Source organism: Balaenoptera acutorostrata, chromosome 8 (assembly GCF_949987535.1).
Source record: "Balaenoptera acutorostrata chromosome 8, mBalAcu1.1, whole genome shotgun sequence".
NCBI classification, from domain to species: Eukaryota; Metazoa; Chordata; class Mammalia; order Artiodactyla; family Balaenopteridae; genus Balaenoptera; species Balaenoptera acutorostrata.
Genome location: NC_080071.1, coordinates 42,026,400 through 42,043,918, shown reverse-complemented (window position 1 = coordinate 42,043,918; position 17,519 = coordinate 42,026,400). Strand labels below are relative to the sequence as shown.

Below are 17,519 nucleotides of genomic sequence, written 5' to 3'. Positions count from 1 at the left end.
TTTTGTACACTCATTAAGAACTCAGAGCATGCTACCTTTTCCCTTTCTGTTCATCATTCTTTCAGCAAGAGTTCTGGTTTTGTTGTTTGTGTTATGTAAAATTGTACCAAACTTCCTTATCATCCTTGAGGAGTTGAGATTACAGCAGATCAGAATCTAATCCATCATGACTATGTACTCCAGCAATAAGTTTGAGAATTTGAGTAGCATTTGACAAATTAAAAGGTAAAAATAGGCTACATATAGCTAGATGATGGCAATGAAATAGAAATCCACAATGTGAAAGAGAGTACTTGATAGTCACAACAGTTGTTAAATTCATCTTCCTCCAACACATCAAATAGAATAGAAATGTGATAAGTTTACGGGGAATATGATCTTCCTTGTCAATACAGCACAAATAAAGAAGAACATAGAGTTACTATTTTTAGTGACATCAGGTATTCACTTTGGCCCTACATGTGAATTATTAGGAGAGCTGTTTAGGGAATAGAAACATTGGAAGAATCAATATTCTTGGAAGGTGATTTAGTATAAAATCACTGAAAACTGAAGAATAACTAGTGTTCTTTAAAGTTATCATATTTATATACAGAATTTGTTATTGGTTGAGATAAATGTTGCTGAATTACCTAACTATAATATCTACTTCAAAATGTTCATTGTATAAACTTAGCACATCAGTAAGATTTCTTTAGTGTTCTCTCTGGATGATGTCAGTTATGACATCCATGAAAGGATATGACCATGATTAAGAGAACTGTTAATTCATTACCCCCAGTGCCACTAATGATTGCAGTGCTTGTCTACTCATAGCAGGGAATTATAAATTTATAATCTGCGGTAGGTTGCAAGTGTGTGTCCATGAATTGTTCCTATCCAAGAATTGAGCAGAAAAAGTAGTAGAATTCTAAAAAGGAGACTTGCGATAATCTCACTTGTCATTGCTAGATAACTGAATAATCTTTATTTCAGCCAATGATTAAGTACACAATAAACAGTAGTAAAAACTGCATGTAAGTTATAACTAGAATCTAAGTAGGGATATTTATTAAATTTTTTTTTTCTGAAAGGATTTCTTAGTTAACACAGGGCAAGGCTACTTATTTAGATATTTTTAAATCCAACATATGATTTTTGGATAAAGAAACTCTATTTTAATGTTTCCTTGACTCTGATTAGCATATAAAAAAATGTTAAGAGTTATTTTGCTTCCCAAAATTTCATTTTTGTTTAATTAACTAACAACGCATTTATTTTACTTAAAATATATTTTCAAGGAAAAAATATATATATGCTGTACTGAGTTCAATAGTGCCTTCCCCCCACTCCCCAAAATTCATGTCCAGTCAGAACCTCAGAATGTGATCCTACCTGGAATAGTGTCCAAATAATATATCTTAAGATGTAAGATGTAAATTAAGATGAGGTCATACAGGATTAGAGTTGTCCTTATAAGGAGAGGACAGAACATGCACACATGCAGACAACACAAGGGGAGAATAAAGATGTAGGCAGAGATTAGAGTGACAGGTCTATATGCCAAGGGACTGTAAAAATTGCCAGCAACCACCAGAATCTATGAAAAAGGCATGGAACAGATTTTCCCCCTGAGACCCCAAGAGGGAACCAACTCTGCAGACACCTTGATTTTGGACTTCTGGTCTCCAGAACTGTGAACAATACATTTCTGTTGTTTTAAGCCACCCTGTTTGTGATTTGTTATGGCGGTCCTCAGAAACTAATACATAAGTGGACAATGAATAGATATGTTAAATACATGTAAATATAAAAGTGTTCGTTTAAAATCTTATAAAAATATTACCATGAAGTTTTAGTGACATAATGTTTTATATAACTACCAGCATATTTTAGTTAGTACCAGGTTTGATATTTAAACAAGCTGACAAATTATAGCTATTTAATAGGCATCTGAATTATGTAACATTTTATTGGTTTTTATTCTTGTGAATTAACTTAAACTGACATCCAGATTTAGTGAAGTGTGAATAGACACAGCCAATAAACTAAGGGTGATTTTGTTTAAAAGCCTGATTATAGAATTCACAAAAAGCGTAGACTATAGACTGTTATTAATTCTTCATGTGAATATGCCATATTTATTTCCTATGTGGCGCAATATGTATACTAATAAATAGACCTCTGAAAAAACAAACATAGCATTTTCCTTGGTTTCACAAACACGCATTCAACACACAATTTTATGATGTGTAAAATTACATAATTAAAAAAATGATTGTGATCCAAGTGAATGTAAGTACCATGACTTCTAAAAGCTCTGTCTCTTCTAGGTTATATAGGGCCTTGAGCCAGGACTCTTTCTGTGAACCTAAAACCCAGGGGCTAAGATGCCAACCTTAGTTATATAGGGCTATACATCTCATTATTTGACTGTTTTCACTGCTCAAAATACCAGTTTGTGATTGTTTCTTCTGAAGGTATTTAATTAATCAGAGGTTTTAGTTTATGTAAATTTGGGACACTATCTTGTTTTTAACTTTTTTTCTTTTTGTTTTTGAACAGTTGGTACTTGTGTCTCTTGTGCTTATTCTCGTTTTAGTTTCCTGCTCACCATTACTCACGCGGACATCAGTAAGAAATAAACTTTTATTGTTTTAAGTCACCGAGTTTTTTCAAACCACATCAGAACTCTGTCTCTGCTGACTGATAAAGATGTTACCTTATTAAGAAAAAATGACATGCAAGAAGAATTTACTGTGACTGGAAAAGAGAGGTTTCCCTGGTTTATGTGGGAAGTAGCAACAGAGATATGGGCTCCTCTTCTGACAAATGTGGTACGTGGATTAGAGGTCTGGAATGTGGCAGCCATTTGGCTCTTGGGAAGAAAGAGGAGAGTGGAGTAGAAGGATACATGTCAAGCAGAGAGTGATACACTACAGAAGGCAGAGTGAGGAAGGGGAGAGGAACTGGTTCTTGCACTGTGTTATTTGTATTATTCTCTTCATAAGCTACCCCACCTCTCTAATTAGGTTTCATTTTTTTAAGCCAGTTTGAGTTGGGTTTTCTGTCACATAAGGAGAATCGCCTGATACAAAAGAGACTGTGATTTTGTTTTGCTTGGTCTTTTTTATACAGAAAGATGGAGAAAACTGTGTATATAGTGAAGATGAAATTCAGTAAGATGTGAGATATGGGTATGTTTGATAGAGGAAGTTGTTGGGCAGAGTGGAGGGTAGAAGATCTGGAACACAGGCAATTCCTTTGGACAGGAGAGATACATCTTTCTAGTGATAGGAGTCAGGGTAGAGAAAGAGAATTTCAGGAGTAAGGATTAGAAAGTAGTGGGAGTTTATTCTCACCAGGTTCTTTCATGTGAAGATGGAGGCATGATGACATGCTAAGTGAGAGGGAGTTGAATGAGAAAACTGAAGGTTTAAAATAGCCTCTCCAGGAATAAGGAGAATACGCTCCATCAAGACTAATCAATAGTAGCATAGCAGGGCTCAGAGCCAAGCAAAGTTTGGAGACTGTAATACTGTAGTAGTTTGTAGTAGTCCTTAACCCAAATGCTTCAGTGGAAATCTCTCAACAGCCCACACTTCAGAGTGGAAACAGAAGATAGTTGCAGGATTTTATGGCATTTGGATAAACGAAGTGGGTGTGCTGTTAAGAGAGGAGTTGAAGTGGTGCACCATGGGGCCTAGGAAGCAAAGAGTGAATCCACCTGGTAGATGCACAAAGATGGCCCCAACAATCTTGCAATGGCTTGTTAGATAGAAAGCACCAAATGAATTTGTGAATCTGGCTAAGGAGATTTTTGGCAGAATATCGTAAGTGATGATTGGCTTCTTTTAGGGTTTTACAAAGGAGTAATAAGCCAGCATAATTTAGAGGAACTAAAGATGGCCCAGGACAGATACTCTGGCAAAAAAAAAAGACACAACAATTCCAAAGCAAAAAATGGCCTCAAAGCAAAGATGAAATGTAGGCTGCTTCCAGTTAAACACGCTCTTAGGTCAAGCCCTAATCAAGGATGTAGTTAGAAGACACAATTTACCTGGACAAAAGTACTTCTAAGAACATTAGTAACATTATGCCCTAATACCCTGACTTGGAGTCCAAAATACAGAGGGGCCAATCTTGAAGAGATTTGTGGGAATGGCTTTTGTATGATATGACCTAATATGATTTTACATATATATATATATATATATATATATATATATATATATATGAACTATCAATACATAAAGTTCACAAAGTCTTCTTTGTGTAAAAGAAATACTTTGTGTCAAAGTATAACTAAAGGAGTTATATCCACTTAGACTAGAAGAGACAGAAACAGTCCAAATTAAAATAAGCCTCTGGACCTCCACATTTTTATGGATAGAAAAAGGCTGAAAAACTACTCAGCTGCCATCACAGACCATTTCTTACTGAAAAGAAAGATGGTATGGAGGGCAGAACCAAAAGCCCGGAGGCTGGAGCTAAGAGCTGCTGAGAACAATTAATTAGGGGACCACTCCTAAGGAGCAGAACTGGATGAAAGACAAGGAACATTCTCTTTCTCAGAGTATGGGGAACTAGTAACACATATCTGCTTGGATTTCAGAATTGCTATGGACCAGTGACTGTGATGTGTTTTCTGGTCCCTCCCTTCCCACTTTTTGAGCATCTATTGTGGTTATCCTCTGCCTGTCTCATCATTGTATGTTGATGTGTGTGGGAAGATAACATATTCTTAGTTCACAGTTTCCTAGAATAAGAGAAGCACATCCAAAGAACCTCATATATGAGATTCTGGACTTTGATTTTGTAATAAGGTGAGATTTTGAGCAGTCTTGAAAGGGAGTGAGTGTATTTTATATACGGGAGGGATGTTAACCATTGTGGCCAGAGGGAGGACTATGTTGGGCTATCAGCTCAGGTGACTTCTGCCCCCATATATATACCCTTTTCAATGTGACTGCTGCTCCTCCCACCAAGTGGCGTACTCTATTTCCCTTTCTCTTTGTGACTGGCTTTGACTGATAGCAAGTGGCAAAAGTGATGCTATGTCAGTTCCAGGTCTAGGCTTTAAAAGACCTGGACGCTTCTGCTTTTGCTTTTGTGGGATTCACCCCCATTTTAAAAAGCTCAGGCAACACAATCAAATAATGAGAAGCCAAATGTAAAGAGATAGACCCGGCTAGGCTCTAGCCATTCCAGCCATCTCAGTTGAGATGTCAGACAGGTGACTGAAGCCATCCTGGGTGTTTCAGCCCCAGCTGAGCTTCCAGCTAAATGCAGGTGCATCCAGTTGATACTCCATGGAGGAGAAGACCTACCCAGCTGAGCTCAGCCAACTCGCAGAATCACAAGAAAAAATAATCATTGCTTTAAGTCAATAAGTTGGGGGGGTGTGTCTTGGTAGGCAAAAATGATATAGCCTGGAAGAAAAGGAAGATGTGACACTGTTAGTTGCCTAACCAATAGTCATCCACAACTTCTTCCAGGCTGAAGACACTGTCCTGAGGCTCCCTGGAAGCTAGAGCACAGGCATATTGCCTGATTCTAGTCAATGGGACCTGAGAGGAAAATCTGTTGGGTGGAATTTTGGAAAACATGTTCTTCCCTGATAGAAATAGAAGTGCACAGATAGAAACTGCCCTTGCCACTTCTGTACTTGCTTTTGGACATTTTGGGGACATGATATGTGATTAGGGACCATGCAGCCATCTGGGAGACACCAGTGGGGTCCTTGTTGATAAGTGGGGATAGCAAAATAGAAAGTTGAAAAGCCCCTGATTTCTTTTTTCTTGTTTTTTAAAATTGAAATATAGTTTCAGTTTAAAAAAACAATTTATAATATTGTGTTAGTTTCAGGTGTACAACAAAGTAAGCCTTTTCAGATTCTTTTCCATGATAGGTTATTACAAGATATTGAATATAGTTCCCTGTACTATACAGTAAATCTTTGTTATTTATCTATTTTATATATAGTAGTGTACATCTGTTAATCCCATACTCCTAATTTATCCCTCCCCACCCCCTTTCCTCTTTGGTAACCATAAGTTTGTTTTCTATGTCTGTGAGTCTGTTTCTGTTTTGTAAATAAGTTTGTTTGTATTATTTTTTTACATTCCACACATAAGTGATATCATATTTGTCTTTCTCTGTCTGACTTACTTCACTAGTATGGTAATCTCTAGGTCCATCCATATTGCTGCAAATGGTGTTATTTCATTTTTTTTATGGTTAATATTCCATTGTATATATGTGCCACATCTTCTTTATCCATTCATCTGTCGATGGATATTTAGGTTGCTTCCATGTCCTGGCTATTGTAAATAGTGCTGCTATGAATGTTGGGGTGCATGTATCTTTTTGAATTAGGGTTTTTGTCTTTTCTGGATATATGCCCAGGAGTGGGATTGCTGGATCATGTGGCAACTCTTATTTTTAGTTTTTTAAGGAACCTCCATACTGTTTTCCATAGTGGCTGCACCAAGTTACATTCCCACCAACAGTGTAGGAAGGTTCCCTTTTCTCCACACCGCTTCTAGCATTTATTATTTGTAGACTTTTTGATGATGGCCATTCTGACTGGTGTGAGGTGATAGATAGCTCATTGTAGTTTTGATTTGCATTTCTCTAATAATTAGCTATGTTGAACATCTTTTCATGTGCCTGTAGCCATATGTGTGTCCTCTTCAGAGGAATGTCTATTTAGGTCTTCTGCCCATTTTTGGATTGGGTTGTTTGTTTTTTTGATATTGGGCTGTATGAGCTGTTTGTATATTTTGGAGATTAAGCCCTTATCCACTGCATTGTTTACAAATATTTTCTCCCATTCTGTGGGTTGTCCTTTTGTTTTGTTTATGGTTTCCTTTGCTGTGCAAAAGTTTATAAGTTCGCTTAGGTCCCATTTGTTAAAAAGCCCTCAATTTCTTAAAGGCCAACCCAGAACAGCCTGACTCCAGAGCTCTGTTTACATGAGAAGTAAAATTGTATTTTGAAACACTTTTAGCTGGATATTCCATTACTTGTAAATGATAGACACATGGACAAGCCTTGTGGTAAAACGGAAGGGGTCAAGAACAGGACAAAGAGGAAGGATCTGCTCACTGATTGTCAAAGGGTTGTGCATGTTGTCAAAAACATACAGAATCACCTGTTGTACCTGTTTAAAACACATGTTTCTAGGAATAGTTCAGTTACAGATTCAAAATCTCAGAGCATCAGTGGGGGGTAAAGACTGGGAATTTACATTTAAAACAAACTAAAGATTCTTAAGCATATCCAAGTTTGAAAAGAACAACAGTCTGCATTCTGAAAGAGTGCTTTTTGAGTTTAAGCATTCAAGAAGTTCTACAAGGTCCAGAGGATGTCCTAAGAATGGGAGCCTGCAACAGAGGACACCATAGATTGTTGGGGTGAGACTGTCATGGAAATTTGGGACTAGGACACTGACACGCCCAAAATGGTGACAGAAAATGATGTAATAATCAAAGACTGAACCCAGTGCCAAACTCTTTGGTGCCTATGGGTAAGAGGTCTGAAAGCAGTGGGCTGTTTTCAACAGTGGGAAGAGGTGTTGCCTCCTCGGTATAATGCCTTTTTCACAGTTACAATAGTGTGAGCTCTAGAAAATGAGAATATGTTTCTGATTTAAATTGTCTGTTTTATTTGCGTATCTGGTTATACCTAACTTAAGATTCTGCACTACAGTGTTGCTAGCAGATACTGTGAGAATGTTTCAAGCTCTCTATTTGGTTGAAATACATTTCAAATTGCTCCAAGTTGATGAATATCAGTACCTACCTGTAAATGGGGCTTTAAAAGCTTGAGGGAAAGGAAAGAAGTGCCTATTCTTCTTTCCTCTGTTACTTATTGTTATTGTTTATTGAGAAGCTAGAGATTGCCTGGTCATTGTCATCCCATAATCGTTTGAGATGTGTCCTAAAACACAGCTGAGCAATTCATTTTAAACAGAGTTTCAATGTGAGTGCAAAAAACTGGCATATGAAGAAGATGTCATATTCTGAATTGGTGGGATTCTACCATTTTTTCTCTCTTCTCTGTAATTCTTGTAGGGACATATGGCCCTCTACCTTTTAGGCAGTAGGAGCCCGAGTTGCAGGAACATTCTGACAAAATCTCCATTCAGCATGAGAGGGAAGCAGACCCCTTGACAATGTGCTCATTTAGCATCAGAAATGACTGAGAGATGGATGCAACTAAAGCTCACTTCACCCAAAATATAGATTGACATGCAGACATTAAATATGTCATGAATTTTTCTTTTTTCTCATTACAGAGAAAGGAAACGAGGATGATGTCAAGGATTTTGATGACACTATTTGCTGAGATTTGCAACATTCTGGGAGGAACAGGTTTGCGATAGAAAATCCTGAGTTTGGTTTTAGATGTTATGTTTCAGATGATTGTTGGACAGCCAACTAGCAATGTCAGGTGGGCAGTTGGACATAGTGTCTGAAGTTCAGGGGACTGATTGGGGCTGATGACATCACTGGAGGAGCCCTGAATAGTATGTAAAGCCATGGCACTGATGCTCGTGTAGATGGATCCTGTGGATAGAGCTCCAGGGCACTGCAACCTTTAGAGCCCTGGAAGAGAACACATCATCAAAGGGAAAGAATGGAACATAGCCAGTACTTTCATCTTCAAGAAAGCCAAAGCCAATGTTTTTGGCTGTCTGGCTTGACTGAAGCTTGAAAAATGGCAACTTGCCCCTTGCAAAGGTCCTAAGAAGTAGCCACTGCCTTGGCCTATCTGCCCTGGCTTTCAGTGAGCTTTTAAAATGCCAACGAGCTCTAATTGTGTTGATTGCCTGACAGCTGTGAATACAAGATGCTGACTCCAGAACTGCAACTCATTCTGCGGAGGGCACCAGCCTTCCCCACTAATGACTGCTGAGCTGAGCCACCTGAAGCCTGTGTGGGGTTTAACAGCAGCTGCACTTCTGCTCCAAGAAACAGCTCGCTGCAATCAGATCACACTGAGGCTCTTCCCCACTTCACCTGGAAGCTTGGGTATTTGTTTTCAGAGCATTAAACAGTAAGAGTCCTAGCTTAACTGGCACACAGGCGCTTTATGTCTGAAAGGGATTTGGCTAGGTCTGTGGTCTCCATCCTCGGTTTTTTGAAATCTAAGTTTGAGCAGAGACCCTTGAGATGCTCCTGATACCATTACCTTTTCTGTCTGACTTCGCAGTGTGACGAGGGGTGAGGACAGAAAGAGAAGTGCTTGCCTATCAGAAGTCACTGGTTAGGCACTAGCATAGTGGAACTCGATTCACAACTCTATGAATTTAATTTCCTCTCCCTAACTTTTTCTCAATACAATTATTCTGGCCTTATGTATATAAAAAATAAGACTGCTGATTTACTTCCCACTCTGGCTCCTCCTCCAGAGAACTCACTTTCACAAGTTGTCAGCTCCCTGTTAATACACTGCTTAAAGCAGCGACTCTCGGTTCTGGCTGAACATTGCAATCACCTGGAGAGCTTTAAAAACTCCTGAAGTCTGGTCCCATCCCCCAGAGATTCCAATTTCACTGTCTTTGAGTGTAGCCTGGGCATCTGGCTTATAAACAAACTCCCCAGGTAACTCTAATGGGATTGAGAACCATTGGCCTCCAGACTCTGTGCTTTCCAAATTAACAGCTAATTTCATGAATCTCAGCTATCGCGAGAAAGTGAAGGATTGACCACCCCCCCCACGCCCGCCCCGGCCCGGGCTCTCTCCATTTCCAGGTAACGCTGCATCAGCCTTAAGGAGAACAAGCCCTGCTTCTTGTGATCTCTCTCCAGGGAAGGTCAGATCCAGGCAGAGACAAGACTGCAGAGGAGACATCTTGGGGGAAAGTAGGACCCTTAATACTTACAGCATGGAGGCACCTTCCTTTAACATTAAATTTGTCAGAACGAAAATTTGTCTATGTAAACCAGGGACTAGTCTTTGGCTTCCTCTCAGAGCTTTTGGGAACTGAGTTCTCTATTACCAGCTGCATATAGATCAGCTAACTACTGGGGGCATGCAAGCAAGGTTATAAAGCACGACCTCTGCGCTCCAGCAAAGCCCGCTGGAAAGAAGGTGGAAAAACAGAGGGTTATACCCTTGCAAATCAAAGTGCGTTCTGAGGATCAGCGGCATTACCTGGGAGCTTCCTAGAAACAAGTGTCGGGGACCTCATCCCAGACTTGTTCAATGAGAATCTGCATTCTAACAAGATGCCCAGGGGTGAGTATGCAAGTCAGTGTTTGAGAAACGCTGGCCTATATTTTGGTGGGTAACGCAGTGCGCAGAATCTCAAGCCACTGTACGGACTAGGTGGAGAGAGCCACTTATTCCTCTTCCTGGACTGGGGTCTTTTTGTAGTGAGTGGCAGAGGCAGGAGGCTGGCGGGCCAAGGTGCTGGCCTAGGTCAGGGCGGCTCCGCCTGCGCGCCCCGCCCCGCCTCTCTCTTGGGTCTCTGCCCGGCGCGCGGTTGCTGTGGCAGCGCCGGACGCAGCCAGAGCCGCGGCTGACGCTGTCTCCACCTCCTCCCCCAAAGGTCTCCCCGGACCCCTGGCTCGGGCCCAGCCGGTGGCTCCGCCATGCCCCGGGGGAGGCGCGGCGGCCGGGTGAGCGCCCTGGAGGGCTGCCGGGAGGAGGAGGCGCCCCCGGCGGCGGACGCCGTGCCCTCGGTGCTGTGGGCGTCCGGGCAGCAGCCGGAGGCGGCGGCCGAGCTAATTCTGCTCCGGGGCATCTTCGAGATCGGGAGGGACAGCTGCGACGTGGTGCTGAGCGAGCGGGCCCTGAGGTGGCAGCCCATCCAGCCCGAGCGCCCCACAGGTGAGTGGTCCCAATTAGAAGGTCCCGGCGCCTTCGCCCCCCGGGGCGCCTCCGCCCCCCGCGGCGCCTCCTCGCTCCCCCGGCCCCACACCCTCCTCCCGGCGCCGTCCCTCCGCCCTCGGCAAGCTCCGCCTCTGCCACAGCGGGCTACCGCGTCCCGAAGCCGCCGCCTCCTCCCTCCCGACAGGGGGGGAGAACCCGAGCCGCCCCCAGGGGCCTCCCGCTACCTGTCCCCTCCCAGCTGGCTTTCCGCCTGGGGTGCCATCCCGGGACCTGCGTCACACTCCGCTTCTGCTCTGTGACTCCGAAAAAAGAATTGAGCCCCGCAAGGGGAGGTGTTTTCCAGATGCGGGAAGGTCACTTACTCCTCCCCTCCAAGTTGAAGTTTTACTCCGTCAACTTCTGACAGTAACGCTGAAAGTATAAGCATTTTACCGACTATACCTACACGTGGGTTCCGAATCCAACTCTCATTTTGCTGACTTCTGAAAGTTTCACCCCAACTTTTGGTCTCTCTGGACTTTCCATCCCTCACATTCCTTGCCATTGTCTAGAATCAAGTCTAAAAGTCAGTCTAGAAACCTTTGGTGTTTAATAATGACTTTGGAATCATCTTGTTGTTTACGTGCATTTGCCTTTTGACCTAAACCTTTATTTAGAAAGTGTTATGATTCTGTACAATAGAACTATTTCAAGTCTTAGAGATGATTAAGGGGAAAACCTTGGGATGTGGTACACGTCCCCTCTAAATGCTAACTTATGAAATTTTAAAAAATGCCTTCCCCTGTTGGAAAACAAGACACAATGCGCTATTTACCTTAAAGAATAGAAAAATGTCACTGTTTTCAAGTTTCGTGTACAAAAACGTAGCAAAACAGACTAGTCAGGGACCCAGTGCTGGTTCTGAGTGGGAATTCTGCTTCTGCTGCAGGTGTCCTGCTGGCCCACTTAACTAAAACTGCCTTTGACTTTAATTAAAAATGTTTTCAGGTGTGTTGAAAACCAAGGTGTGGAGTATTTTCTAGAACCTTTGAGTTAAAAGCTAGGGATATGGACATAGAGTTATTCTGTTTAGTTTTTAAGTCTGTTTGAATTTGGGGACATAGAAGTTTACCATTAGAGTTTAAATTGGCCTGCAAGAGTCGATTTAACCTACAATGAAGCTGAAATACTATAGGAATAAAATGAGACATTGTGCAATGAGAGGTATTCAAATCAGTGTTGCAATACTGGTACATGAAAAGTCAAATAATGGCATGAAAACAAAAAATGCTCTTTTATATACTGAGCGGTGATGGAGGAAAAATAGGCTTAACTAGCATTCCTGGCTGTAGAGTTTAAAAAGACATCCCGACAGTTATAACTCTAAAGGTTACAAGTGTTGATCTTTAATTTTGACCTAAAACACTCTGGTTTTCTTTTCCTTCATTTAGATATACCACCCTTTCTTTGTAACTAACACCTAGTATGCAAACCACTTTGGGCCTCGAAAATTGGAGGTCCAGAAGCCTAGCACCTTAGTAAGCACTTCTATTTGTAGAAGGAACCAAGAGATGTTTTACTTAGTAGAATAATAAGAGTGGGAAAAGAAAAGGAGATATTGAGAGAGATGTTTAAATGTGAGAAATATTCTCTGATGTGGAATTAGCTTGGATGTGCGTGGTGAAAGACAAATGAAATTGGTCCAGAAAATGGAGGAAAAACTACATTAAGGATGCCATACTTGGGAGGACGTGGTGTGGGAGGCTGTAGTGGAGGAGACCATGTCTGTTACTCCTTGGCCAGTGCCTGGGTCTTCCAGGAAAGGGTAGGGGTGGGGTCGGATTGCTGGGCATTATTAGATCATATGAGATGTTTGCAAGACCACTCAGTTTTTAAACCTCATAGTGCCTTAGTAGCTGTTTTGTTTTTTGGTTTTTTTTTTAAATAGGCTTTATTTTTAGAGCAGTTTTAGGTTCACAGCAAAATTAAGCAGAAAGTGCACATACCCTCTGCTCCCCACACATGCATAGCCTCCCCCATTATAAATATTTCCCACCAAGGTGGTACCTTTGTTAAAACTGATGAACATTGACATATCATTATCATCCAGAGTCCATAGTTTACATTAGGGTTCACTCTTGGTGTTCTTCATTCTATGGGTTTTGGCTTATTTATAATGACATGTAGTAGGATTCTCCAGAGAAATAGAACCTTGGAAAAAATACACAGTACAATATATATTTGAGGAGATTTATTATGGGAATTGGAGATGATGGGATTATGGAGGCTGAGATATGCTACTCTATGCCATCTGCAAAGTGAAGAACCAGGAAAGCTGGTTGTATAATTCAGACCAAATCTGAAGGCCTGAGAACTGGGGGGAACTGATGGTGTAGCTCCCAGAGACGGGATCTACATGAGAAGAGGGAAGATGTTCAGGACATCTGTTTTGTTTACTCTCAGTGCTTTGGAGAATGCCTGACATAAACATTTGTTACATGAATGAATTTGTTAACTGGTCTCATGAACTTTAGTTTTGCCCATTGCATTATAATCTGATTACTACACTGCTACTTAATAGTGACTTCTCATCACCTGTAAGAGTATCCCCCTCCCCTTTTGTTAAAGCATTAGAACTCTTTCTACAAAACATTCTTCAGCTAATGTTGGCCTACTTCTCCGTTGTTAGCATCATGGTGAGAACGTTCCATCTTGCTCAGCTGTAAAGATGGAAAAAGAAAACAATCTATGACCAGGGCATAGATTGACCAGTATGTCACATCTGTAAGCAAACTGTATACACAAAAGGGCGTCATCCATTCAGAAAATATCTTCATTATTGCCTGCTATGGTGCCTAATGATCTTTCTATTGGAATCTCAAATTACAGTCATTTTACTTGTGGAATCGTATGAGTTTATTCATGTTAATTACCAAGTTAGCTCTCTGTGCTCTAGGAAAGAGCGAAACCGTGAAGAAATGGGAGAGGGGTCAGATGAGGATTTTAAGGCCAAATGAGAAAGGTCAGGCACGTCTGGGTCCTGGGACCCTGTCTAGGCAGAGCAGGCCACAGTGTTGTTAGCCCCCTACATGGTGCCTGGGACCAGGCGTGCGGTGTCAAAAATTGAGAAGAGACTCAGAAAGGGGGGTATGGGCAGATGCCATAGACCAATATGTGTATTTTGTCATTTAGCCCTTAGCTTGTTACTGGATCAGATATTTTCAGAGTTCAACATTTTCAAAATTATCACTGATGGCCTGTTGGCATTGTTCTAAATCTCAACCGAGGACAGACTCCTAGGAACGTGCACTTACCCAGTGGTAAACCTCTATTTGAAACGTTAGATGGAAGCAGAAGGTACAAGCATTTTTGTGTATCCCCAATGCAGGATCTGCTTACTGTACTGTGAGGCCTGGTTATGAGATTTTCCCATAAAGGAAAAGGAGAGTCAGTAATGCATAGCATTAGTCTATGTTAAGCTCATATTTTAGTACACTTAAGAATGATTAATTTAGGGATCTCTATGACTGGAATGCCAAGTGCCCACAAATCTCTGTTATCTCACACTGGGCACCTTTATCATTTACTAATGAATAGCACCTTGAAGTATGAAAAGCACTACAGGATCCTTTACAGGCTCCCCACTCCGGCTGTCTGTAATCTCCCATCTGGTGTAGGAAGGGTTTCAGGAGTGGGCACCAAGGGGCCTGAGGTCTTGTCTACAACTAACGGGTGTAACTGACTTAAGGCAAGTCATTTAACTACTCTGAGTGACAGTTTATTCTCTGCAAAATGAGGCATTTATAGATCATTATATGATCTCTAAGAACCATCAACTCTGTGAAGTTGCATTTTAAAGAAAATACCTATTTTTATAGACTTTTGGTGTTAGGACATCATAATAAACCTGAGTAAAGTTTTAATGATCAGCTGCCAGGTGTGTGTGGAAGACTTGTATTTTACACCAAAGCTTCACAGCCCTAATGAATTTCTAATTAGAAGAACCGCATGGGAATTACGGGCCAAGTTTCTTGCTCCCCTTCCCTAGCTTCAAGACACAATAATGAGAGGTGGGCAGTCACCTCAGCACAGGTTCTGTCGTTGGAAAGGAAGAAACCACTTTCTGATAGAAAATAGTGGGATAAGGCTAGTCATGAGCAGATTTTTCATGATGGACAAAAGGACTAGCTTATCCTTTCTTCAATTTCATTTCCTGTACCCTCTTATTAAATTTCAGGGCAAGGATCTTACAATATGTTTGATTAGCATGAGAATGTTATGTTTTAAATATTTTTAAAAATACGGTGAAGGTTTCAAATCTTAGTTATGGTTTACAATTCTCTTATTATCCTTAGACTTACTACCTCAGGTTACACCATTTCATGTTGTGTTTTTTTCAAAGGGTTATTCCTACCACGACTTTGAGCTCAGCTTAATTAGAGCAGTAATCAGAAAAATCTGAAAAAGCTGGGCTTCAAAATAAGTCTTGAAAGTGTTTCTTTTATAAGGGAGTTCATGATTTTCTTGTCCTTTAAGTTTACATAGACATTCATTTGCTGGAGACTTTGCAACGTGAAAGGTAATGTGGAAAAATGTGAAAATGAGAAAAAAACCAATCAATTTTAAAACAACAAGAGTTAGTGATTACATGGGACTTAGCAGAGCTGGGTGCATTCTAAGTATTAATCTGCCTAAGCTGTTTGGGAACAGATGTACGTGAAACAGATCCCAGGCTTCTGTTGTGTATATCCAAAGTGAGACATCTGTCGGTAAACCGTTGGTCAGAAATAATGGAAGCAGGGGTTAAACCCCAAAATGACCCATTACTCATGTGAATTATTGAAGGACTAATTACTCAGTAAAACATGATGCTTTGATTCACCAGTCTACGTATGAAGAAGAAAAATACTTCTTTAAAAAAATTATTAGTGTATTCCTAAGCTGTCAAATTTGAAGGAATTTTTAAAAGCTGGGTACAAAAAATCAAGCTTAACAAGCAACTGCATGTAATGTTTATAAAGTTTTTAAATGCTTTGACAGGTCTGTTATCCTACTGTATAAATACTGTATAAAGCTCATATTGTATAAATATTAGCTTTTTCTTAAATTGGTCCACACAGGAAAACAAAATATAGAATGAATCTCTAAGCATGGCTGTTTAAACTCTCTGCACTAATGGAATGCTCTGTATCTGCTCTGTCCAATACAGTTGCCACCAGCCACTTGGGGCACCTGAGGACCTGAAATATGGCTAGTGTGACCGAGGAACTGAATTTTAAATTTTATTTAATTTTAATAAATTTAATAGCCATATGCAGCTAGTGGCGATCGCGTTGGACAATGTAGCTCTAACGCATAGACACATGAAGCGTTGAAAATGTTTATTCCCTTTATTCCCAGGCGTGGGTTTGCATCTTTATAGTAAGGTACAGTTTTCAGTAATTAATCTCAACTTAGAACTGATATGACCATATAATCTGAGCTGCCGATTTAAAGATAAAACAACTGAGTCCAGAGATGCCCAAGTGGCAGAACCCTTTAACATACTTTGTGAGTACAAAAACATGCTTTTATTATTGTGAATTAATTGGCTGACAGTAAAATTGAAGTCTTGTCTGTTAAAACCATGGCCTTATTCCTCACGGTCATGATTTATTTAAACTAAAATTTGGCAAAAAATCTGTTTCTTACTATAGGGATAGTAAATTTGAAATAACTGTCCTAGCCTGCGTACCTTGACCCCATGAAAGTCTGCATCCCAGTGTTGTTGATAAATATACCACAGCCATGTGGTACCATCTGAAGACAAACACTTTTAAAAACTGGTCTACTTTTGTGTCCCCTTCCTCTCGGTCTCCTCCACGTGGGGGTATTTGAGGCTGCAACTGGCACAAAAATATCCTCCTGGAAGTGGGGAATGGTACTTGCATTGAAGGCAAGGGCCGTACAAACTGCAAATCAGATAAACTGGATCAAGGTCGGTAGAGGCTGATCCAGATGGGATCCGCCATAGCAGGAGGACCTGAAGTGAACTGCAGAAGCCTGAACATGATGGAGCTAAAAACCAAAGAGCCACGGCAGCAGATAATAGGGATCGACAGATAGGTTGGGTACACAGGAGGATGCTATTGCCTAGACTGGACATTTTTGTGCCCTCTGTAACTTGGGAAATTACATCCTTGTTTAAAGGGCCAGGGATATAGAATATAGAATTCATCGTGATCTCAGTACTGGAATGCTCATTTTGAACCTTATTGCTAATCCTGCCTAGTCCGTTAGTTGACTAGGTTATTAGATTACATTTCAAATATTGGCAAATCTACAAACATCATCAAAGTCCTCAGCATAGGCCTCTCTAATTCCTTCCATATGACTGTATTCCTGCCCGAGTTTTAGAAGTACTATGCCAGTGATGGGGGTAGTGTATGCTGAGCAAGTGAGTTCTGGTCGTGTATGTGGTGGGCAAAGGGAAGAAACTCTTGGTAGCCATGGCTTTTTATATGCTCTTGTGTTTTCCAAGATCAGTAAGTGATGAGTTAAAAGGGAAAGTAGGGAGGGAAATGGAGTTTGAAGGAAATTAAACCTTCTGCTGACTTTTGGCATGTGAACCAGAAGTCGAGGACCCTTAGTATAATGGATGCCAGAATCCAGAGACAAGCAGGCGGGCAGGTATGCGTACATTAAAAAACATTTGGCGTAGTGCTATGGACTTATGG

General features: G+C 40.8%; 1 protein-coding gene across 1 annotated transcript in view; it reads left to right on the top strand.

Moving 5' to 3' along the window:
• The first annotated feature begins 10,583 nt into the window (after positions 1 to 10,583).
• CERKL (ceramide kinase like) overlaps positions 10,584 to 17,519 on the top strand; it is a 146,590-nt gene continuing 139,654 nt past the window's right edge. The window contains exon 1 of the mRNA XM_057550955.1: positions 10,584 to 10,821. Within this exon, the coding sequence (XP_057406938.1) occupies positions 10,584 to 10,821 (238 nt within the window). The remainder of the gene's footprint in view (positions 10,822 to 17,519) is intronic.